Raw genomic sequence first — 24,857 nt, 5'->3', positions numbered from 1 at the left:
GACTTTTGAGTGTCAAAACAAGACAGCCCACGTTTCTCTGTAATATATATAGGCCTATAACCCTACTTTTGCACAGCCTTAAAGGGAGTAGACTTACTCTTCATGTTTTGAATATGATCCATAATTCATGGTTTCATGTGGAGGCGCACGTGAAGGACGACATTTTCGACGCGACGAGGATGCAGAAGAAGAAGAAGAACGTTATGGATGTGTCTTCTTTCATGTTGTTTGAAGCAACTGGTGATTCTGAGGCTGATGCAGTATCATCAGATGATGATCATCCCATGCTGTCTATGGCTGATGAGGATGATGCTCAATCGTGCAGTTACGATTCGTTTGATCAGAACCCTAGTGCTGATGATGTGCTCAATGATCTTGATGATCATGGTCACGATGACGATGATCGTGGCAACGATGAGGAGGAGGATGAAGAAGAAGAAGAAGAATGTTCATCAGTTTATGATCATCATCAAAGATGGAGGAGTGGGGAAAATGTTGGGATGCCATTGATGGGGGGACACCAGCTGAAATCAACTGTGTCCGTTGATTCAACCAAAGAGTTTGAGTTGTTGAAAGAGGTGGAGAAGAGCAGGCTATTTTGGGAAACTTGCTTGGCCTCATGAGACTTTGCTTAATTTCTGAGTAATCAATTTTTTCAATTTTGTTTTCTCTTTTTTCTTCAAAAAGTGGAGTGGAAGGGGAAAATTAAGCTTGGTTATAAAAAGCAGGTTTGGCAAATTACGGGAGGATTTGTGTTTAAAAAAATAATTCCTGTATTTTAAATGATATTGCAATTGTACATAACAGATTCAGATATATGAAGACATAATTGTTCTCATCTTCTCTCTCTCCATTTCTATCAGATCGGCATTAGATTTGTACGTTTGGTTTTTGTGGGTGCTGACGGTGAATCCACTTACTCCAATGATGAAATTGCGAGGTGCGTGGTGGCTGTGGTCGCGATGAATTGTGTTAACGGACTGAGTCTTGATTGGATCATCATGTGTTTTGCTTTGACGTTTTTGTTTATTTAGCCTAATTGCAGTTTATCTTTATGTTTATTTCTTGTAACATTTTCTTCTACCAATGAAGTTTATGTTTGCAAAAAAAAAAAAAAAAAAAAAAGAAGTTGACACAGTGTTGAAAATGCGAACTATTTGGAGCTCAAAAAGCAGGCGTTTTCTGATGAGATTGCTTTCCACTTTCTTCAAAGTAAAATATATCTTTTGAGGTCTAGTGGTAGATACAGCAATTGTTCAACAAATTACATGTTAAAAAGAAAAGGCTAATTCCATATATTTGTTTAAGGAGAATTTAGGTTCGCATTCTTTATTTTACTACTTCATTGATTAAAATTCTATTCTTTTTCAATTTTTGATTAAGTTTCTGGTATTAATAACATCATTAATTATGTCAATAATAAAATATTTTTATTTCTAAATATATTCATTTACGGTTAAAAATGTTACAATTAGTATCTTTATATTTATGGCTAAATTTTTTTACATATATTTTCATTTTTAATTTGCAACTCATTTTTAATTTGCAACCCTTTTTTAATTTGTATAAATTTGTACCTATATATTAATTTCTTTTTGCACCCATATTTTATAAAGTTTTATTTGTATTTGTACCCGTTTTTAATTTTGCTATATGTACCCATGCTAATTATATGTACCATTCATGTAATTTTTTTCAAATTTTTAATCTTAAAATGTACTCATTCTTAAATATACCAATTTGTTATATGTAAAATGTACCATTTTGTTTTATATAAAATCTATTCAATTTTTTTTTCTAATCCATTTTTAAACTTATGTGGGTACATTCTTTTTTCTTTGATTTGAGAATGTATCCATGTTAAGTTTAATCGAAGAAATTTACTAAATTTATTCAGCCTAATATCTTCTTCATTTTTTTTTTTTTTTTTTTTTTTTGTGATTTTGAAGAATGTACTCATGTTTTGATACAATAATTTTTTGGTTATTTTTGATGAATGTACCCATGTTTATACACACACACACAAAAAATAGTATATTTATATTTTAATATTTTTAATCCCACAAATTATGGTTTTTTATTTAAAATCTCATTAATATAAACAACTATAATTTTCAATTTTTAATTTAAAATATATAGTAACGTATATAGAAATAAATTATCACATTAAGTTCAGGGACTTGGATCAAAAATTGAAAACCAACAAGGTTTCAGTCAAATAATATTCATAGTTAGGGACCACATCCAATGTGACAGCCTGTCCCGAATAGGTATATTATTTTATCCTCGAGAGTAGTGGAATGACGATTTTGCCCTTAAACGTTGTGTGGTGTTGTGTGACATGCATTTTGGTGGTGGTCCAATTCATGTTTTCCTTATTTTTTGGAACCAATTAGAACTTAGGTTTTATTTTAATTTCTTTTGCTTTGGTTGGCTGCCATTTGGATCACACACACACATCCAATCCCGTTGACTCTATCTCTCTCCTCCCTCTCGAATTTTCTTGCCATTTCCGTACAACCTGCACGGACAACCCTCAAAACCCTTTCAAACATCACAGATCGAGGTCGTGAATGGTGTTTTTGGACTCCTTGTAAGCTTAGGAGTCCAATGGTGGTGGTGGCTGGACGTGAAAACCTCGGAAACCTTTGAAACCAGAATTCCCGATTTAGGTTATTGTTCATGCAGTTGTGATTGTGGACTTTTCTTCGAGTTTTAAGGTTCTAGGGAGTTTTAGGACGCCTTCACGAAGCTCGGGGAGTAATTTTGAAGTGTTTTGGACGTCGGGAAGCTTAGTTTTGGAGAGTTGCAGTGGTGGCCGGATTATCGTGGGTTTTCCGGCGAGATCCCGTTGGATTAAGTCCTAAAAGTGATAAGGTTTTGTTCTACTTGTTGTAAGCTTCATTTTGGTACAAATTTCATGGATTTTGGTTAAGAAATGAAGAAGTTATGACGATTAGAAGTTTTTCCAGTTTCGAGCGACGCAGACGGCGGACGGCAGCGGCTCTAGCAAGGATCACCGGAGAAGACGAAGAATATTCCGTCAACTTTGATGGAATATACTAACGGTATCAGGTATATTTAACGGTATATTCCATTTTTGGACGGAATATTCCCTAATGCCGTTAGGGTTTCTGTATGTGTGGCACGCACGTGCCTGCACGTGGGTAGTTGGAAAATTTTTCTAAAAATATGGGGATGTTCGTGGTGTTGAGTAGATCACGTTGGTATATTCAAACACCCCATTTGAGCAATGTATGAGAAGTTATTAGCTAGTTTCATTTATGTGCTTTAATAAATTAACGTTTATATAGTTGTTTCGCATATAGGTGAGACTTATCCTGAAGACGAGCGCAGTCAATCGAGGCTTGGGGGCTACGACCCTTCCACATACCAGTGAGTGGGCTTTTGGTTTTTCGTATATACCTATATACTTGAGATTTTTCCCAGAAAATCGATTAAATGAAATTATGTTTATAAATGCCATGCATATTGGTTTATGCTTAGACTATGAATTTGTATGATATGTGCATATTGTAATTTGACGCAGTGGACGCTCAGGTAAGTACCAAGTGAGTTATAGATTGTTTATCTGAATTCATGATTATGTGAGACATGTTGAGAGCTCATAAACTTGAACCCCGGTGTTAGTGCTCCTGCCCAGAGTTAGGGCACAATCCTTCATATGATGTTCACCTCCGGCACCATACGCTCATCTTAGATCCAAGTTAGGTGCACAGTCCTGTCGTACAGACCACTGTAGGTGGTTCCGACTCGTAGGTGACCCGCGATCATTCGCAGAGTCTTCACGTAATCGTAGCAGTTGAGCGTATTTATTTACAACTAGTCCTGTTGTACAGACTACTTTAGGTGGTTCCGACTCGTGTGTAGGTATATTTGTTGAGATGTGGATTTGAGCCGTACAGGTCACATTAGGTGACTCAGACTGACATATTATTTGCATTGATTTATATCACCTGACTTACATATTTTTATGCTGAGATATTTGACATGGCATATATGTGAATTTTGCTATTCTGAGCATAGTTGTGGTATAGAGGTGTATTCTATTTTCTGGGAAATTATAGGTTTTACGGCGAGGGGTTACTATATTTGATAATTGAAATGGTTTTGAAAAACTTTATTTTTGCCCACTCACATTTTCTATTTTGTGCCCCCCAGGTTCTAGTTAGGAGTGCTTTTTGGTGGTTTGCGAGGAATCCACGGCAGCTCTAACATATTATCACCATTGTATGGTCATCTTTGGGTGTTGTATAATTAGTATTCGTCATGCTGGACTGCACGTAGGCTACTTATGCTCTGGTTGTGAATTCACACTTATTTCGTCTTGCACCTTATCTTATCTTATCTAGTTACTTCCACACTGTGCACATGGCTATGTCACCTTCACGTGACAGCCAGCACGCCTTGATGTTGGTCAGGGTGTGTCATCCAAAGTCTCCATTTGTTTAATTTTCTTTCCAAACATCCATGGATAATGTACATACGGCATACAACAATGTCTGATGTAGGTTACAGATCGAACGGTAATTATTATTCTATTTTTAAGAGGAAAATGTGGACGTGTCCAATATAATAGATACAATCGCTGATGTATGTTATACATTGTTGTATGCTAAAATTTTCTCGGAATATATTAAATTTCAAACTCACGAAAATGTTTCATTTCGCATATTATGAACTACAAGAACATCAGGATACTACAAAAACACATAACAAGCAGAATTTCAGAAATAATGATTCAATCTCCCCATGATTTCAACAACAGACTTCCACACAAGCTATCCAGAACACGAAAGAGAGAGGTTAGAGTTCCTAACCGTAATGGTCCTAATTCTACTACAAATCCAGCATAAGTTCAGCCCAAAGCTGTACCCTAACTTGCTAATCAAGTCAGAATTCAAACCACAAGCAAGCTTTCCCAAGCTTGGTTCAACTAAATCTTCTCACAAACCATTATATAATATACAAGAAACTTTACTGTGGAGAGCAAACTAAATCTCTAGAGAGTATGCGAAAATGAAGCGCTGGTGAATTAGACTCCGCTTATCTGTCCACTGTCTCTATTTTATTCCTGTTTGAACTCGATGCTGATGAAGGGCTCTCCATTTGAACATTAGTTTCCTCAGCTGCCATACATTTCCCTGATGAGGCTTCCCCGTCACTCGTAGTACTGAGGGCGGAGTTCCCATTTTTGCTGTCACAAAACGATGTGCCAGAGTCCATGTTGAAGCTCATGCAACTTTGAGGGCTCAGATGTTCCCCGCACAACTTGCCTGTTGGTTCATCTGCCACCACCAAGCTGTTTCCGGCAGTTTTGTTCTCCCCTAAGTGCCTTAATAAACACTCTTCTATCTCACTTACTGATCGAACTTCATCTTCATCTTCGCTGCTGTGGATGGAGTGCGTGTTTTCATCATAGTCTGATGTTGGTCCCTCTAATTCAGATCTAATATCCATTTCCTGCTGACTATCATCAGAGTCTTCATCGGTTTGATGATCAGATGAACAAGATGACATTGGTGAATATCCTCCAGTTTCATCGTTCTCTTCACGCTCTCTTAGCGTCTTCATAATCAGTGTCTTTAGCAAATTCATTACTTGAACAGCGTGCATCAAAGCCGTCAGAGGATCAGACATCTGGTGGGGAAAGAATTTGCAAAAAGGGCTTAATTGATCAACCTTAATCATTGAGCAACACTAGGCAAAAAAAACATATTTTCGGCTGTTTTAAATTACCTGAGTCATGTTTGGAGCGAAAACCATAGCGATATTTCGCGCATTCATTTTGTTGAGTTCTTCTTCCTCAACAACATCAGCCATCAGATTGACTGCCCAGTTGAGCAACGCGGTCTCGGTTGGCTTTAATTGCTTCACAAGCTCAACGGATTCCTCCTCCGTGTTGCATTGAAGAACTTCTTCAGGAGACAGTCCATCCAGTATTCCCGAAGGAAGTTCTCGAAACCAGGCTTTGATTAGGCCTGCCAAACAATGGACATCAATGTCATCAGGCACAATGCCCCTGTTCAATTGGCTTCTCACAAGCTCCTCGTGGCTGTTCTCAGGGTTTATACGAAATATTCCTTCTGCCTGAAACTTCCAAAGGGACTAGTAAGAGACTGATAAAGATAAAAGAACCAAAATGCGAAATTCACAAATGCACAAAAAATTTCTCACCTTCAATCCTTCCTGTGAGTATAATCTCTCCTGCATCAGCAAGAGAATAGTAGGGACACTATTCCCTTTTGAATCAAAAGACAACTGCATTGACTCCGCCGAGACCCCAAACACGCTTGCACTGTAAAATTAGACGATTTACAAGTTAGACAATGCATTAAACACACAGAAATAAATCAAAATGAACTTCTACTTCCCTTTGTTACCTCAATCGGAACATCTAACTCCCGTATAGCCCAACATCAGAACTTTTAGACACAGAAAAATAGGATACCCGAATACGATTATAATCCCATCTAGTCCTTGGGGTAATCGCGGGTCGGGAAACTACTGAAAGAAAAATTGCACATTTTTGAACAATTTTCATTGAATGGCTACTGAAGATGGCTACTACAGTAGGACACACTCAATGTAATAAAACAGTTTGGTCAAGTTTAAACCCTTGCCTGACACTACAATTTCTTCAAAACCCCACATCAGAAGCATAAAGAGTTAATTGAGCTGACTATGTGGGTTACGCCAATTGGCTATGGAAATGCGCTCGCTACTTTCTCCAAGTTAGAATCTCTCTCCTCGTAAATTAGACTAGTTTAGAATGTCGCCTTGTCGAAAGACAAGGAGAGCTAAAAGGGCTCAAAACTCAAATACACGCTCATCAAGCAATTTACTTTAATTCTCCAAGATTTATAAAAAGTAAAAACATCATAAAGAACAATAATTTGAACATTCTAAGAGAAACCCATGTCGAATTTCGTAAACCTAAGACTACCCAAAAAACAAAAACAAGAACTTTACTTACCTAGCACTGGGAACTCTGCCTGGAACCTCAACCTCGAACTCCACCGGAAGGCCCAGAAACCCATTGAACCGATCGAATGTGACATGGGTAACGTGCTGGACGTTCGTGGGCCACCCGATCTCCATGTTGTGGACGGCGGAGATGACTTCTTCGCCTCTTTCGACACGGCAGGCCACCATGGATTTCCTCACAGCAGCTAACAGAAGAGCAGCCACAGAGATCTGGTTCTGCTCTTCTTCTGAGCTCTTGTTAGCTCCTTTTGCTCCTTTCCCATTTCCGCCACCTCCGCCTCCGCAGCCGCCGCCCCTCGTCAGCATCACAAGCCCTGTCATCTCCCTCTCTCTGTGTTTCTCTCTGCACTGTAAAATCTTTTGGGTGTCTCTGAAATGCTGAGACCTTTGCTGTTGGGGTAGAGAGAAAGAGAGTACAAATCTCAGTCGTAGTGTGAAAATCTGAGGCTTGCTTTGAATCGCATTGAAGAGATGGTGCGAGGGTTTTTGAAGTTCGAACTTATTTTCTAAGTTCAAACGGCCACTCGTTTGAAATTTCACTTTATCTCCAGCGTTTGGTGACTTTGACCTCCTAGTTTATAGTAATAACAAATGTGCCACTGTACCCCTTCGCTTTCGGTATTTTTTGGCAACACAAATCTTGAGTATGAATTAATTCAAGTCAATGGTTAACATCATTTAATTACATCACAATTAAGCATTGATAATAGGATAATTTTTTCTTTTTTACAAACGGTAACGTTAGTAAGTTAAATAATTAATTATTAGAAGGAGAAAGAATAGTGGAGAATCAAATCCGCACCAGAGTTCATATGCATGATTTTTCTTCACGACTATAAAATGTCATATGCAAATTTTTACAATCTTTTGAAACGTGCCAATTTCCTCCTATGCTTAAATTTATCACTTTTCATCTTAATTTCCGCACTTGAATGGGCGAAGTAATCCATAATTGGATCAAAGGGCTAAAATATTTGATTGTAGGATCTCATAATAAATTTAAAGAGGGCTTTTTAGTCAAAGTGGTCATTGAGATTTGTATAACTCATCACTTTGGTCTCTGAGATTTGAAATCAATAAAAGTGGTCCCTAAGTTTGTTCATCATCAATCATTTTGGTCATTCTTTAAAAAATTAAAAACTAAAAAACAAAAATACCCTCAATTTAATAAATAATGGACCAAAATGATTTGACAAAAATGAGGATGTTTTTGTCATTTGATCTTTATTTAATTGAGATTTTTTAAGGAAATACCAATATGATTGATGATTGGCAAACTCAGCGACTATTTCTATTGATTTCAAATCTCAAAAACCAAAGTGATCAATTATGCAAATTTTAATTACCATTTTAACTAAAAAGCCTTTAAAAAGTCCTTCTACCATACATCAATGTATAATTACATTGCATTTTAAGCAATTTAGACTAACATGTTAAGGCGTTAATATAAGCAATATATTATAGTGTTTTATAAATTCTTCAGCATACATCTAACTGGTAAATTCAATCTCAACAAAATACAATCATATAACATCACATCTAACTGTTTCATTTCGTTGGTCGTATCTCTTTAGTAAGATGTGTTAAAACAATAAATATCATATATCGATTCGATCATCGAATGTAATGTATTCCATTAAATTTACATCGAAAGAATGATTACAGTAGAAATTTCCCTTGATACTTTGTTAGTAATAACGACCAAAGATGGAAGTCAAAATGTCATTTGCTCAGAAGAAATCATGTGGTCGTCGGTCCTTGGAATTTGGGAAAGAAAACAATTTGAATTTGTGGAGATCCGACCGTTGAGTGATGTGGCGGGCCCGCAAGTAACGACAAGTTTGATGTGACCATCAGTGGAGGGGCTTTTTAGGCCAAATATCCGAGTGAAGAAAATGGATTCACCTTTTGTTTTTTTCTTTTATTTTTCCCCAATTGTATTATATTAATTATTACCTTTTTCTTTTCCAATAAAATATTTGGAATTATTTGTGTGGAACATTTTGGGACCCAAAGAAGATCTTGGTTTTATGAACATTTGATTTGAGAGCTCCATTGCTGTACTTTCAATTATATTTGGTAATGCCTAGAGAGAATAAGTTAAAATAATCGTGACAATTAAGGGTTTCGTTTGAAAATGTTTTTGAAATGAGTCAGAAAACGTTTATGGTAAAAATGTGTTCAGATTTTAAAAGTGATTTCAAAGTTCATTCATATTTTTATTAAGAATTTGTTCTAAAAATATTTTGATTAGAAATATTTTTAGCCATTTTGAAAACATTTTCACACCAGCTCTAATACTTCCTGCATAGAAGTTTGTTATTTGTGCTTTTCTGCTTTTTGTTTTAAGAAATTTATGAAATTCACTTGAGAATTAAAAAAAAAACTTTGGTAAAAGAAAATAATTTTCACAAACTATTAAAATTTTCTAGTTCTACATACCCATGTTAATTTCTATAAATTATTCCTCTTTTACTTGTTCAATTCAAGGCTTAGAAATAAAAAAGAGTGTTGTAAGAAGAGAAAATGAGACTGTGAAAATCATTTCCATTCCTAAAAATTCATTAGCCCCCAACTTTTCAAAGGCTAAATAGGAGTCCGTACCAAAAAAAATATACAGCATTATCAAACGACTTGTAAAAGAGTCGACTCATCAAAATTTTACTCAAGAAAAACTATATCGACAAAATTTAGGTAAAAAAAATAAAAGAGTGTCACAGATGCTAAAACAATATTAATTAGAAATCAAATGCTCATCAAAGATTCAAATCTATAAGCCATGGTGGTCCAATATCCGTCTAGAAAGAGAGACCCCGATTTCGAAGAATTGCAACTTAACAAAAAGATAATTTTATTAGCTCCTCTTTAACATGGCAGCCATGAGATGGGAGCGTACTGTAAGCAAGCCATGACCAATTTTAACTATCTCGGGATGTGTACTTTGTCCTCTCTAGCTCAATCGGGCCCAATTAATGTTAGATAAATCAAATTTGGTAAACTAAATGATGTGGTTGTTGATGTTTAGATTATTATTTAAGTATTGATTAACGTGCTTATTTTCTATTGGTGACACATTTCATTTGGATTGCAAATTTTATTTAAAATTTTAATCTTTTTAACATTACTTTCTTTCGTCAGGCGAGGAGAGCCCAGGGTGGCAAATGACTAATTTGATAATCATTTTGATTATCTCGTCATTATCGGGTGCAACCAAAAGTCCAAACCAGCCCAGGAAAAAGCTTAAGCCCAAGTATGCAGCGACCCAAAACAAAAAGCCCAATCAATTAAACTCCCTTAAATTCTATAGATTTATAAATTTATTAAAATCTCTCAAATTCTGAATTGAATATGAAAAATTTGGATAACTAGCAATATTTTGTACCACGAAATGATTTTAAACCTACTTTTTATTATTATTATTATAAATTTAACCAAAAATTCATACAAAAGTTCTAAATTGCCCCTCCCTTCTCCCTTGTCTCTTCCCCTTATTTCCTAGCCCTTAGAGATGGCAATTATAACCGTTAAACCCGATATCCGTAGATAACTGGCCGAATGGAACGGATTTGAGTATGGAAGTTTGGGTATATTTTGGATATGGGGAAAAACAATTTATATTATTCGGTTATGATTTTGGATATGGTTATAAAGGTCCACAAACTGTATCTGTAACCAAATCTGACTCGAATAGTAAATAATATAATTTATATATAATATAATAGTATATAATATATATGTATGTATGTATGTATGTATGTGTATATCCATTATTCTCCGAACCATTACCTTGAGAAAACAAAAGTTGCATTTTGTAGGAAAGTAAAGTTTTGAATCAAAATCAATACGAACTCAATGGTGCTTATGGGAGATATCAAAGACAAGCCAACATCATCAGTGTTTTAATTTTTATACTCAACAAGATTCATTCATTGGATCATTTTATACATCAAATGTTTAATAAATAAATTAATATCTACCAACTTATAATGTCTCAACTGAATGAATATATCTTTTGTATTGACAAAGATGGATATACTCGTTAACCGATGGATAATCCATTACTCAGTGGGTATAGTTATGGATTATACTCGTGATTAATTTACGATTATGAATATGATTAATTTTTGTGGTTATGGGGATGAACATATCATTTCCGTTCCCAAACCTAACCGTTTCCATCCTAGTTCCCACATCACCCATCTCTTCTTTCAAATCCACCACCACCGCCGCACCCACTACAACCGATGCCAGTCTTAGGTATTGAATTCTAGATTGCAAACTCTTTCATCCTCCCCATCTTTCCTATACGGCCGTACGACTACTCTATAACATTATGAATATCACAAAAAAAAACATTTTTTCCAAAAGCCCGTATTCGATTATTTTAAAATCGGATTTGCGGCATCTTGATAAGCCTGGGAAAGGCTTATGTGTAGTAAGGTCGATTTATGCAAGAAAGGAAACATATGCTTACATTGCTAACACCAAACAATAGTGGGGCAATCTTCCCGCTACTCCTTTCGTTTCTCTATATATGTTTTAATTCTGACACACATATTTCTTTGCATCAGTTTTGAGAGCCTAACTGGATTTGGGATTAAGAGATGGTGTGGTTGGGTGGCGGGGCTGTGGTGGACTGGTGGGAGTCGAAGAGAGGGGCAATGTAAAACTTTTGCTTGCATTTTTGGTTAAATTTGTAAGAATAATAAAAAGTAGCTAAAAATCATTTTGTGGTACAAAATATGACTAGTTTTCTAAATAATAAAGAGGGTTTTAACAAAAAGTCTATGGTACAGTTAACTTTAACGAAAAATCACATTTTTATACTAAAAAATATATTTTGGTACTATTCACTTTACCTTTTATTTTGTCATTGTCATTCAAACTTAAAATTTTCAAGCTATTTTCATTAGTTTTCCTAATAATAAAGGTTTATTAGTACTTTTACATTAAATTTTAGTTGGAATTATCGTATAATTAAAATGGTGGTTATAATTCTAGGGAGCATTTTTGCTCATCACCAACACCATATTTATCACCTTTAGATAAGTTTGAATTTCGAGATTCATGTAGTGGATAAGCACAAATCTCAAAATTCAAAATCATCTAACGGTGATAAAGAAGTTGATGAGCATACACCACACTAAGAGCTGGTTTGGTATTGCTGTACTTTGAAAAAAAACTGTTTCTGCTTTGATGTGAGAATAAGCAGCTGTGAAATAAAACAACAGTGTTTGATAAATTTTTTTGTAAAAATGCTTTTGAAATAAAAAAAGCAGTATTATAGTGTTTGGTAAACTTTTATCTAAAACAGATGTGAAAAACAACTAGTTTTTCAAAGCTGAGTTTTGCAGCTTCTTGTTTTTGGCTTTTTGTTCACAAAAAACTGTGAAAAAAATTGAAGCTAAATATTTACCAAACACAAAAACAGCTCCCAACTTTTTTTGATATAACTTTTATCAGAATCACCTCAGTACCAAATCAGGCCTAAATGATGGTGATAAAAAATGAACATGATTCTGCGTAGGGTTTAAAATTTGGTTACTTTTTCAAATTCTCCCATTGAATACACCCTATACAAGTCCAATTGCCCTTTAGATTCGATACTCTTCTTCTTCTTCTCCGCTTCTCTCTGTCTCTCACTTCCACTGTTCCACAACTTTCCCCTTCCCCAAGTTTCCACCACTATACTTTTCCCCCTTCCCTTTCCCCAAGTTTCTGTAAATTCCCCACCTTTCCTCCCTTTCCCAAATCCCACGGCCTCCCGAATCCGAATCCGATTCCAATTCTAATCCCCACCCTCCCGCCACCGCCTCCTCCACCCCTATAAAAAAAACCCCATAACCCCACCACCCATCTACAGCCGAATGGCAAAGATGATGCTCCGAGTTCGCAGCAGAGACGGCCTCGAACGAGTGACTGTGGAGAACCCACAGGGCACCACCGTCTCCGAACTCAAATCCCTGATTCAAACCCAGCTCCGAATCCCTTTCCAGAACCAGACCATCTCCACCAACCAGAACCTCCTCTTGGCGAAAACCCAGGAAGAAATCGCCCGATTCACCGACATGGCCAATCCCAATACGCCTCTGACGGCGCTGAATCTCGCACATGGGTCGATTTTGTACTTGGCTTACGACGGCGAGCGCACCGTCGCCGGGCCGGCTTTTCACCCCGCGGGCTCTTTCGGGAGGAAGATGACTATGGATGATTTGATCGCCAAGCAGATGAAGGTCACGCGCCAGGAGAACCCTCACTGTGAACTGGTGTCGTTCGATCGGGATTGCGCTAATGCATTCCAGCATTATGTGAGTGAGACGCTGGCTTTTGCGGCGAAGCGGGGAGGGTTTATGTACGGTACGGTGTCGGACGAGGGGAAGGTGGAGGTGGATTTCATCTACGAGCCTCCGCAGCAGGGGACGGAGGAGAATTTGGTGTTTTACAGAGACCCGGAGGAGGAGAAGGCGGTGGAGGCTATTGCTATGGGGTTGGGGATGAGGCGGGTCGGGTTTATATTCACCCAGTCAGTGAGCCAGGACACAAAGGACTATACTTTGTCGAATAGGGAGGTGCTTCAGGCGGCCGAGTTCCACTCCGAGGGCGGCTTGAAGGAGTGGGTGACCGCCATGGTTAAGTTGGAGGTGAATGAGGATGGTGGTGCTGATGTGCATTTTGAAGCTTTTCAGATGAGTGATATGTGTATTAAATTGTTTAAGGAAGGGTGGTTTGAGACTGAGATTGGAGAGGGTGATGATCCCAAGTTGTCCAAGATGAAGAAGGATGTTGTCCTTGGAGTGAAGGATACTAAGGAGGTGGACAATGATTTTTTCTTGGTGGTAGTAAAGATCTTCGATCACCAGGTGCGCTTCGATTCAATTTTTTTGTTTTGTCTTAGTTTACTTGAACAATTTGAATTGCACTATTTGTTTAGATTGTTGTTTATCTTGATGATGATTGTTACTTTTTCGGTTTTCCCCCTAACAATCACTGTCCCGGTTGATAGTTGAAGCATGTCCATAACCTAGTGTGGCATTGAACTCTCTAGAACCTTGTATTGTTGTGAAATAGGCAATGAACTCTTTTGAATAGTGTTATAAGTCATGGAAAGAATGTGAAAATGTGGTAGGAAATAAGAAAATTGGGGTAAAATCATGTTATGATGAAGGCAATTGCATAGCCTGTTTCCTTATTTATTCTAGTTGTATTCAATAGCTAACTTTGGTTTTGAATTGCCTGCTGTTCAGTAGATGTTTAAGACTGGATGTGGAGGAAATTTTGTTGCCGTTATATCTGTGTGTGGGTTGGACATTCCACTTTCCTAGTTAGTGTTGTGCTTTTTGCTGTTGATAAGGGTCTGAGCTGTATGGGTATATATTATAGGGTTATACACGCATTAGTTCTTCTGAATCAATTTTCCAAGAATTAGATCCCATTCCCTATACTTACAGTCGACACTGAAGCTTGACCAATTGACCGGATAGTTGAGGGTGCGGTGTTCACTCATATGTTGGTAGTTCGAGTATTTGCAAATCTTATTTCAATAAGCATTTGTCATTTCTTGGCTGAGATTTCAGTAGTTCGCTTTGGTTTTGGGTTGCCTGCAAGGACCTGGGGTTCCCTGGCTTTCTAGCTCGTCACTCGAGTAATAAGATTTGGTTTAGTTGATACTTGGTAGAGCAATTTTGAATGTGTTATATGTGTATGCAATATTTCCAGGACAAGAGATGAGCTCTTTCGCATCTCTCCAAACTTTTGCATTTCGTATGTTATATTCCTTTCAGGAACCTGTGTTTTATTTGCGGTAAATGTGCTATAGAGTACATATCTTCAGTGGGCATTCAATTCTTCAAAACTCTTGGCTGTTTTTTGGATCTCAATCATTTAGTGCCTTACTTTTGCCACGTGATCATTTTTTCTTGAAGTTGCTTGAACTTACCTATTTGGTAGACAGGGAACAAGAACAACAATATTTGATTCAGCAAGTCCAAGTTTGTGTGGACGATAGCACTGATGACCTATTCTTGGTGTAATGATTAGTGGAAACATATTTGGGGAGGGAAAGAAAAGAAAAGAAAAAATAAATTAGGGACAGAGCACTTTGATGTTTAAATAGCACAGATGGGATGAATCCACTCCAAGTGGTTAATCTTAAAAAAGGAAAAGTTGTTTGTTATCTTTAATAATTTGTGAAAGTGATCTCAGAAAGGGCTCTAGTAGTGACCCTATACGATTCACTCTACTAGGGCTCTTTAGCAAGTGTTGTTGAATATCTAATTTATTTGCGGCCAAAGTAATGGAAATACTAGGGCGCTAGTCCCGCAGTTATTACGGATTGACAAGGTTGAAGGTATCAAAATGCAAGGAGTATCGGGATGCATGGATTATAATCATTATCTGGGAAACACTTGCCGTATACGATGTTTACTGTTGTGAGACAATAGCTAACTTTCACTAAATAGTGAGATATCACTTGGCAATGATTTATAAATTAGATGGTTTCACCTTAAGATTTATATATCTTGTACAATCACTTTGCTGCATAGGTTTACCTACTTACTGCGTTTTCCGTTTGCTTGTGTTTCTTCCTGTGAAGAAGACATATCTGTTGTTCTGACATGAACTTGTATCACAATGCAGGGGCCACTTTCATCATCCTTTCCTATTGAGAATCGTAACACCCCAGTGACATTGAAGGCTCTGAAAACTCATCTGGATCGTGCTAAGAATCTTCCACTTGTGAAGCGAATTTCGGATTTCCATTTGCTGCTCTTACTGGCCAGGTTTCTAGACGTTGCTAACGATGTTCCTGCTTTGGCAGTGTGTGTCCATACACAATCACCCATACCAGAAGGCTACCAGTTATTGATCGAGACTATGGCCAATACTTCTTAGTGCTGCCCTTTCGGAAACTGGTACATTCTATACCAATGATCCTTGGTCGCGGTTAGCTCCTACGCAATGCCATGCACCACCCGAAAAGGTTGCTTTGCACCTGACTTGCTTACGTTTTAACGTGTCTTTTCTCGGGCAGTTTAAGTTATGTATTAAAAGTTTCTGGTCTGGATGTTTATGCTTGCCAGTGCTAGGCTTGAGTTGTCGTCGTTGTCGTCGCCTGTATTATAATTTTATGATTTATAAATTGATCTTCTAAACCATGGTGCTAATTGCTTATCGGTTGTCGATCGTCGGAGGTGAGCACCGATGAGAGTCGTGCAACTTTTGTGTGAGTGGTAAACTTGGGAAAGGTGGTGGTAAATTTAAAGGGAGGACAACAAATACCACTCGAGACATTTTTTTCGATGATTCAACACCCACATTTCACTTTTACTTTAGGATGCTTAATTTTTCGACAAAAAAACTCACGGAAAAAAACCATATCGTGCCGTTTATATAAGGACCAAGCAATTAAACTTATTCAAATTGAATTCGACGATTTTTATTAATTTATTTTGCTGGTCTGATCTCTCGTTCATACAAATCAAGAGTCTGAATTTCTTATTTTTTAGACTTCGAACGGAATTCAAATTCCTTTATAATGATAACAAAGTCAAATAAAATAAACGTAATTATGTTGAGAGGACAAGTTTTAGTCAACGCAATGTTTTACCTAAGTCATCCATAGCTCAAAGAAGTGGCAAAAATATTCCTAAGAAAACGGTCCTTAACACGTGATATTTACTTCCATAATTTCAAATGAAAATAAATGAGATGTATTCGCGCAAATTTCAAACAAAAATTAAGCGTGATACATTTGCGGTAAAATTACGTTATAATAGTTGAACTGTCATAAAACTTCTTTGAGTAATATTTTGCAAATTTTTAAAAGTCCAAGTGGCGTTTGTGCGTAATCCCTAACTTATTAATTAGAGTTTTAAGATATTTTTTAGGGAACTTTAATGAAAAGATTTAGGTACTGTTTATTTTAACGAAAAACTATATTTTTACACTAAAAGGTAAATCCTGAATATACTATTTACTTTACCATTTATTTTATCATTTTCGTTAAAACTCAAAGTTTTCAAATCATTTCATTAATTTTCTTTATTTTTTATGGTAATGATTAATTTCTCACGAGGTTTGGAAGGAAATTCAAATTTCATTCTAATTAAAAACTTAAAAAAATGAAAATAAAAAGAAGTGTTGAAATATAAGAGGCCCTCCGATCTAGATGAAGAAAAACTCCTTTTCACTTATAGGCGGGAGATTTCTCTCTCTCTCTCTCTCTCTAAGTTAGGGCAAATCTCGTGCTCACTGAACCAGTAGCCTGTAGCCCATGGAGGAGCCACCGTCAGCCACCGCAGCGGAACCGTCGACGACTGTCCTCCGCGTAAGTTTCATTTCTCTTTACTCTCTTTCTTCCTCTCAGTTCTGTGAAATTGGTTGTGTACCTGATACGGTGCGTTTCGTTGTTGACTAGCAGAAGAGGACTAGGGGTCGGACTCAGACCACTGAGAACCCTGGGAGGACGACCGCCGGGAGCGACCAGGAGGAGCGCGAGAGCTCACCCGATGACTTCAAAGAAGCTCGTCCTAGAGCTAAACGAGGTCGACCTGCCGCTGCCGCTGCCGCTGGCCCTTCCGCCGCCGCACCGCAGAAACTCGCCGGCCTCACCTTGATTGGTACTTCAATTCGTACACTAATTATATCTAACCATGTGAAACGCCATGATTTCATTGATATATTATCTGTTCTCTTGATTTCTTGCCTATTTAGTTAAATGGTTCAGCTGGATGATTTTACGAGTGAAGAAATTTTACAGGATTGAGATAAACTTTTTTGACTGAATTCTGTATCTATAAATTTACGATTCCCACTAAGTTGCTACAGGGTTTCCTGCTTCATTCATTCATTCCCTACTAAGCAATCATGTAGGATGGTAATGTTAGTGTTGGGTCATGGCCTTGGCATGAAACCATTTGAACTCGTTTGTTCAGGACCGGAGTTCTTGTGAACCGACTCAACCTTTAATTTTTGAATGATTCTTTATAATTTGGGTCCTAATTTCAAAGCCACACTGTATGAGGATTAAGGATTGTGTGTGTAGAGAGTTTAAATTTACTCTGGTGATATTTTGCAGAGGTCATCAAGGGCAATGGGAAACTTATCCCTCAAGCAGTCAAGCTTTGGGTTGAGCGATATGAAAAGGATCCAAAACCCGCTATGGTTGAACTTTTGATGATGCTGTTTGAGGTAATCCGGAAGACCTTTTAGTAATTAAATCAAAAGTAACAGAATGTCACTGATTCAGTTAATTGTTGATTGCGAAAGGCATATCTAAAGAATATTATAAAAGAGGGAAGCACCCCCATCTCAGTTGGACATATATTTTCCTCCAATCAAAATACTAGTCATCCCTGAGTAGCTTGTGAATGATGAGACTTAAATATGTGTAGGCATGTGGGGCCAAGTATCAATTCAAAGGAGAGTTGCTGGACGAGATTGATGTTGATGATGTTGTGGTTGCTCTTGTCGAGCTTGCTAGAAGTGTATCCTTCATTTCTTTATTGTTATGGTCTTTGTGGTTTATAATTGCTCATAGTTCTGTCTTATGTTAATAATGGATGTGTTAGCAGCTGTAAAATGAGCTTGAGGTCAAGTTTGTCTGGTAATTGAGTCCTTTTTGTACTATAGCCTATAGGTTTGTTGTTAGTTGGTGAATTTATTATCCACTTTTTGTAAGCCTTTCTGTTTTCAATAAAAGTTTGTTTCTTATAAAAAAAAAAAGGTTCTGTCTTTTGTGATTCTCTTTTACTTGTGCTTTACTTTTTTCTGCCATCCTTCAGTTCCTACTGAGAAAATAAGTTTCTAAGCTATTAAGTGGTTGTATATCAATATCTTTTTGGTCCAAAGTTATCCTTCACTCCTCTGACCTCTTAGGGTAATGTTGAAGATTACCAAAGTTCGAAAAAGAAGGAATTTAAGAACTTCAAAGAAAATCTTCAATCTTTCTGGGATAATTTGGTCCGTGAATGTCAACATGGGCCATTGGTTGATCAGATCTTGTTCGAGAAATGCATGGATTATATAATTGCTTTGTCATGGTTAGTGCTCAAATATTTGAAGTTACTATAGTTACAGCTGCATTTATCTATTACCTAAGCTCTCGTTTGAATGGTTTGGTTGTGTTAACCAGCACTCCTCCAAGAGTTTATCGTCAAGCTGCTACTTTGACGGGTCTCCAGCTTGTCACATCGTTTATATCTGTTGCTAACACCCTTGGTGCTCAGCGAGAAACTACTCGTAGACAATTAGATGCTGAAAAAAAGAAACAAACTGAGGGGCCTCGTGTGGAATCACTGAACAAGAGGTTTTCAATGACTCATGACAAGATAACTATACTAGAACAGATGATGCGCAAGATATTTCAAGGGTAGGATATTCTGACTTGGCACTATAAGAAGCAACGAAAACTGATTCCGAGTCCTTTCTAAAAAAAATAAAAAACTTGATTTGGTAAAGTTGTCTTTATAATAATACTGTAGTTCTTTATAACAGTTTAAGCCATCATTGTAGGTTATTTGTGCATCGCTATCGAGACATTGATCCAAATATTCGGATGTCTTGCATAGAGTCACTAGGCGTGTGGATTCTTTCCTATCCATCACTGTTCTTGCAGGATTTATACCTGAAGTATCTTGGCTGGACACTAAATGACAAAGTAAGTTTGTGATTATAGATTTTTCTAAAACTAATTTCCTTATGTGCTTGACAAACCTCGTGTATTATTCTTTTTTTTTTTCTGCTTCTAAGAGTGCTGGTGTAAGAAAAGCTTCCGTCCTTGCATTGCAAAATCTTTATGAGGTTGATGATAATGTGCCAACTCTTGGTCTATTCACCGAAAGATTTTCTAGTCGGATGATTGATCTTGCTGATGACATCGACATTTCTGTGGCTGTATGTGCAATTGGCCTTGTTAAACAACTACTAAGGTGCCTTTCTGTGTTTGGAACTCTTTAAAAATTAATTATTCCCTTTTTACTATTTGTGTGAAAGCTTATTGAATTAAATTCTTTCTACGCTGCAGACACCAACTTCTACAAGATGATGATTTGATTCCTTTATATGATCTGCTTATCGATAACCTGCCAGAGATCAGGCATGCTATAGGGGCATTAGTGTATGAACACTTGATTTCTCAGAAGTTTAATAGCTCCCAATCTGGTGCAAAAGGTTTCACTTTTTCCAAACTCTATTGCACTTGTGGATTTTATTATTCCATGTTATCAACCAGTTCTCAGAACAAGTACATGTGTTGATGAAACTATTCTTTGCAGGAGATGGCAGCAATTCTTCTGAGGTCCATCTTGGGAGAATGTTGAAAATTCTAAATGAGTTCTCTGCCGATCCAATTCTAAGCATCTATGTCATTGATGATGTTTGGGAGTACATGAAGGCAATGAAGGTGTGTTTTTTATTTTTGTTTTTTCTTAAGTAGTTAGCTCTTCTGGTTCATCCTTTCATATGGTATAGTACTTTTAATTTATGCCTTTCAACCTCTATCTTTATTGAAAGTTACTTCTTCCTCCAAAAAAAGAAAAACTCAAGAGGCTTATTCCTTGGAGAAGCTAATTGAGATATATTTTTCAATGGACATCATTATGTTCACGAAATGTTTACAGTATATGTCGAATGTGAACAACAGGTAGTCTAGGGGGATTGACCTTCAAGCAAAATCAATACACTCCAATTGGTCAATATCTTTTATTCTGTAATGCTTGGGAAAGGGCTGGCCTCCAAGTTAAATTGAGAGGCTCTAGTCTAGCTTGCCAAATATTATTCACATGTCAATTAAAAGATAAAAAAAATGGAAGTCAGCGGCAGCCCTCCATATACTTTTATTGTTTCTTAGGCTGGTGATACTTTGCAGGATTGGAAGTGTATTATCTCCATGCTTTTGAATGAGAATCCATTGATCGAGCTTACTGAGGAGGATGCAACAAACTTGGTACGACTTCTTTGTTCATCTGTCAAAAAGGCCGTAGGAGAGAGGATTGTTCCTGCCACCGATAACCGAAAGCCACATTACAGTAAAGCTCAAAAAGTGCATAAATTCACCTTATCTTTTATCCCTTTGTTTTCTGAAACACCTTTTCAATTAAAGTAGTCATTGTTCTTTTTGTCAGTATATATGGTGTTTACGGCTTGATTAGACAAGCCTCATGAATTTTGGTGCTTTTCAATTTTGATATTGGATTGTTTTTCCAGTTACTGTTGCCTGATTTGCTTATGTCTGACTGACGCTGCTGCCTTTGTAAAATTAGTGCTGAATGTTGTGTTATCTTTGTGTTGCTTGGTATTTGCCATGTTAATCAAGCATGTTTTGGGAATGAATTTAATAGTTGTCATGCTTTCCTTGAAGCTTACTGCTCCGTTTGTGTCTTTTCCTGCCAGAAGTCTTCATGCTGGTTTTACTGAAACATACAAAAGAGGTCTTGATTCTAAATTGCATTTTATTATGAATGTCAGGAAGTATTTGAACACAACAGACGAGATATAACTCTTGCCATGATGAAGAATTACCCATTACTTCTACGGAAGTTCATGGCTGACAAAACAAAAGTACCATCACTGATTGAAATTATCGTGCACATGAATCTTGAGCTATATTCCCTGAAGAGGCAGGAGCAGGTGGGTAGCTGATTGGTTTTTCCGTTGCTTGTTATATTTCTATACAATGTAGTCTCAAAGAAATTGCCATATGCTTTTCCAGAACTTCAAAACTGTCCTTCAACTCATCAAGGAGGCATTTTTTAAACATGGTGAGAGGGAGGCACTGAGATCTTGCGTAAATGCTATCAACCTTTGTTCCACGGAGAGTCAAGGGGAGCTAAAAGATTTTGCTCGTAATACACTAAAGGAACTTCAGGATGAGCTTATTGCCAAGCTTAAATCTGCAATGAAAGAAGTGGCGGTATATTTCAATCATATACTCTTTTCTTCCTTCCTTGCCAACTGACGGAAATGTGGTAAGTTAAATGTTATTGGAACTGCAGGATGGTGGTGATGAATATCCTCTTCTGGTGAATTTGAAAAGGTTGTATGAGCTTCAATTAACAAGAGCTGTTTCTACTGATACCTTGTATGAAGATCTTGTCTCAACTCTTCAGAGTCATACAAGCAGGGACCATGAGGTTTGTTTGTGGTTACTTTAGAATAGAAATCGTTGTCTGTATTTTCAGATTTTCTTGCAGTCATTTATTATTTTGCTGCTAATGCTCATTTCAGGTTATCAGTTTTCTGCTTCTCAACATGTCTCTGCATTTGGAATGGTCTCTGCAGTCAATCATCACTAGTGAGACTGTCTCTGAAGCATCTTTGTCTTCTCTATTGGTGAAACGCAATTCCTTGTCTCAGCAACTAGAGTACTTTCTTAACAGCCCTCCTGAATTGGAGGGTAATCCTGCTAATCAGCTAGCTTGTAGGGTAAGCATTGTTACCTGAATTTTTTCGTATCTCAATAAATTCATACTAGCTATATAATTTGGATTGGATTTGGAAAATTTATGGACCAGTCTAATGAAATAATTGCTGTGCTCAAGGTTTGTATTCTGCTATCAGAGTTGTGGTTTATGTTTAGAAAGACACTTTTTGCTTCAACAAATCTGGAAAGGTTGGGATATCATCCAGATGCATCCATTCTTAAAAATTTTTGGAACCTATGTGTGCAACAGCTCAGTATTTCAGGTTAGTAATATGTTCTTGATCTCCTCTGTAGCTAAAAGTAATGTTTCAATTTCAGGTTCTAATTTTATATAAGATTTGACTTGTAATCTCTGGCCGAAAAATAATAATTGGACTTTGAATCAGAACAAACTACATGTTAAACTTAACCTTTTGTTATGTACTCAAAGGTCATTTCTGCGTCAAGATTGTAGGGAGACATTTTTCCATTATATTCGTTTATAAATTGTCTTTCCGATTTCTGTTTCACAGATGAGACAGAAGATGAATATGCGAACCGAGAATATATTGAGGAGGCAAACAGAGAAGCAGTAATTATTGCTGCTGCAAAGTTGGTTGCTAACGATGTAGGTTCTAAGGTGAGGATAGTATTTTTTGTATTTGTATATATATCTATCATATACTGAATGGTAAATTTCATCCTGTTAGATACGAATCATGTGCAGTCTGGTGGGTTTGTGATTTGCTATCCTAGCATATAGTTGCTCATGATTAAGCAAGTAGAAGTCCCAAAATGTATTTATGCCTGCTTGAGTTTATATATAAAGCTTTTGTAGGTTTTCTATAATTGATTGTTAATGCAGGAATATCTTGGTCCAGAGATTATCTCTCGATTTTTGATACATGGAACATCTGTAGCAGAGATTGTTAAGAATCTCATTACTTGTCTAAAGAAGAAAGATGATGATCTTCCCAAAATTTTCTTCGAGGCGCTGAAAAAGGTATGACTCGTGAATATGGTTGGGGTCTTTGTTGTTGGTGGGGGCGATAGGTGGAATGACAGTTAAATTTACTGATGTGTGCTGATATAAGAAATTTCATTGTTTTTTTAATTGATTAGGCCTACCAGCGGTACGTGGTTCAACTTTCTGAGAGTGATGATGAATCTTCAGCAAGTAAGTGTTTTCAAGAATGTAAAGAATTGGCTGCTCGGATTTCTGGGATGTTTATAGGTGCTGCCAGGAACAAGCACAGATCAAACATTCTAAAAATTGTTAGTGATGGCATAGAATATGCATTTCTAGATGCGCCGAAGCAGTTATCTTTTCTGGAAGGTGCTGTGATCCATTTCGTATCCAAATTGCCAACATCTGATATCCTGGACATGTAAGACTTTTTTCTAATAAAATATTGTCCTCTTTCAAAATTTTCCCAACTTATACTTTCGCCATTTGCTATTAAATCTTTATGATTTCTTCTGCAAACAGTGTGAAGGATGTCCAGAGCAGAACAGAAAATGTAAATACGGATGAAGATCCCAGTGGCTGGCGCCCCTATCACACGTTTGTTGACAACTTGCTTGAGAAATATGCAAAGAATGAAGGTATCCAAGGTATGACCAGACAGAACTTGTCTCTGTACTTTCCTCGCTAATCTTTCATCTGTGCATTATGTTTACAGGATTTTGGTTTAACGAAATATTTAAATCCTTGATATGTTACAATCATCTGGAGCTTCTGATGCATGCAATTGAATATGCTGCATTTTGTTGATCCTTGAAGGCTTTGTTTTGCAAGTATGATATTCTATTGTGTTTTAATCCGAGTATTGTATAACTGCAGATGAACAGGATGCCCCCTCTGTAAAGCGTAGGGGTCGCCCACGCAAAAAGCGTCGGGGAAAGGGACTCTTTGATGAGCAGAGTTCGAGTGAAGAAGAGGATTTAATAAGCGCATCGGACCATGAAAATGCTCAAGAGGAAGAAAACAAGCAAGACGACGAGGATGACGATGAAGATGCTCCGTTGATACAGTCATTTAGGTCATCGGCCAAGTTGAGGGCATTGAGAGTTGCAAGAGCGGAAACGAAGGCCAGATGAGGGCATTGAGAGCTTAAAGGTAATTTCGCCGCGTCAAAGCGGCTGATCGATGGTTTTTCTTTAGCTGTGCAGCATCGTTAAATTAGAATTGCAACCTGCACGTCGTACATTTGAAGGCGTATATAGTTTGTCGACTTGCACATCTGTCTAATCGTTTTCGGGTCTCCCTATTGGCTCGGTGGATCTTTATTACTGCATAATCGAGATTAATTAACCTTTCGAAGTATGTCATTACGCATAAATTCATGTTTGGATCGAGCAACACTCCACGACAAGTGAGGATCCTCGTCGGATCCTCTCTGAGGATTTCTGGGATCTTCAAATTACATTCGTACATCATGTAGTTAAA

General features: G+C 37.2%; 4 protein-coding genes across 4 annotated transcripts; 3 read left to right on the top strand and 1 right to left on the bottom strand.

Annotated features, from left to right (window-relative positions):
* LOC137741805 (uncharacterized) lies at positions 1-840 on the top strand. Its single transcript, XM_068481523.2, has one exon. The coding sequence runs from the start codon at positions 114-116 to the stop codon at positions 621-623; it is 510 nt and encodes a 169-aa protein (XP_068337624.2). The 5' UTR covers positions 1-113; the 3' UTR covers positions 624-840.
* Positions 841-4,746: 3,906 nt separating this feature from the next.
* LOC137743477 (rho GTPase-activating protein 2) lies at positions 4,747-7,532 on the bottom strand. Its single transcript, XM_068483377.2, has 4 exons — positions 6,998-7,532; positions 6,199-6,319; positions 5,761-6,111; positions 4,747-5,661 (listed from the first exon to the last, which is right to left on the bottom strand). Exons 1-4 carry the CDS (start codon positions 7,327-7,329, stop codon positions 5,068-5,070), a joined length of 1,398 nt encoding a protein of 465 aa, XP_068339478.2. The 5' UTR covers positions 7,330-7,532; the 3' UTR covers positions 4,747-5,067.
* Positions 7,533-12,533: 5,001 nt separating this feature from the next.
* On the top strand, positions 12,534-16,160 carry LOC137742021 (NPL4-like protein A). Its single transcript, XM_068481752.2, has 2 exons — positions 12,534-13,868; positions 15,646-16,160. Exons 1-2 carry the CDS (start codon positions 12,876-12,878, stop codon positions 15,898-15,900), a joined length of 1,248 nt encoding a protein of 415 aa, XP_068337853.2. The 5' UTR covers positions 12,534-12,875; the 3' UTR covers positions 15,901-16,160.
* A 939-nt stretch (positions 16,161-17,099) lies between these two features.
* SCC3 (sister-chromatid cohesion protein 3) lies at positions 17,100-24,734 on the top strand. The gene is made up of 21 exons (XM_068481451.2): positions 17,100-17,335; positions 17,429-17,627; positions 18,086-18,198; positions 18,402-18,494; positions 18,886-19,049; positions 19,142-19,378; positions 19,522-19,666; positions 19,759-19,937; positions 20,033-20,178; positions 20,283-20,410; positions 20,876-21,049; positions 21,475-21,636; positions 21,719-21,919; positions 22,002-22,139; positions 22,234-22,431; positions 22,548-22,692; positions 22,942-23,048; positions 23,274-23,411; positions 23,531-23,796; positions 23,898-24,022; positions 24,252-24,734. The coding sequence occupies exons 1-21, from the start codon at positions 17,282-17,284 to the stop codon at positions 24,506-24,508; spliced, it is 3,369 nt and encodes a 1,122-aa protein (XP_068337552.2). The 5' UTR covers positions 17,100-17,281; the 3' UTR covers positions 24,509-24,734.
* Positions 24,735-24,857: the final 123 nt, after the last annotated feature.

Source organism: Pyrus communis, chromosome 11, assembly GCF_041283825.1.
Source record: "Pyrus communis isolate YQ-2024b chromosome 11, ASM4128382v1, whole genome shotgun sequence".
Taxonomy (NCBI): Eukaryota; Viridiplantae; Streptophyta; class Magnoliopsida; order Rosales; family Rosaceae; genus Pyrus; species Pyrus communis.
The sequence above is the reverse complement of the archived record's forward strand: the minus strand, read 5'-3'. Positions and strand labels throughout refer to the sequence as shown.

Bases quoted from the DNA above. Each gene is read 5' to 3' on its own strand.
- LOC137741805 (XM_068481523.2), top strand. From the start codon at position 114: ATGATCCATAATTCATGGTTTCATGTGGAGGCGCACGTGAAGGACGAC.
- LOC137743477 (XM_068483377.2), bottom strand. From the start codon at position 7,329: ATGACAGGGCTTGTGATGCTGACGAGGGGCGGCGGCTGCGGAGGCGGA. The intron at 6,320-6,997 runs GTAAGTAAAGTT...CTAATTTTACAG, and splicing joins GGCAGAGTTCCCAGTGCTAG to TGCAAGCGTGTTTGGGGTCT. The intron at 6,112-6,198 runs GTGAGAAATTTT...TGGAAGTTTCAG, and splicing joins ACTCACAGGAAGGATTGAAG to GCAGAAGGAATATTTCGTAT.
- LOC137742021 (XM_068481752.2), top strand. From the start codon at position 12,876: ATGGCAAAGATGATGCTCCGAGTTCGCAGCAGAGACGGCCTCGAACGA. The intron at 13,869-15,645 runs GTGCGCTTCGAT...ATCACAATGCAG, and splicing joins TAAAGATCTTCGATCACCAG to GGGCCACTTTCATCATCCTT.
- SCC3 (XM_068481451.2), top strand. From the start codon at position 17,282: ATGGAGGAGCCACCGTCAGCCACCGCAGCGGAACCGTCGACGACTGTC. The intron at 22,140-22,233 runs GTTTGTTTGTGG...TGCTCATTTCAG, and splicing joins ATACAAGCAGGGACCATGAG to GTTATCAGTTTTCTGCTTCT. The intron at 22,693-22,941 runs GTTAGTAATATG...TCTGTTTCACAG, and splicing joins GCAACAGCTCAGTATTTCAG to ATGAGACAGAAGATGAATAT.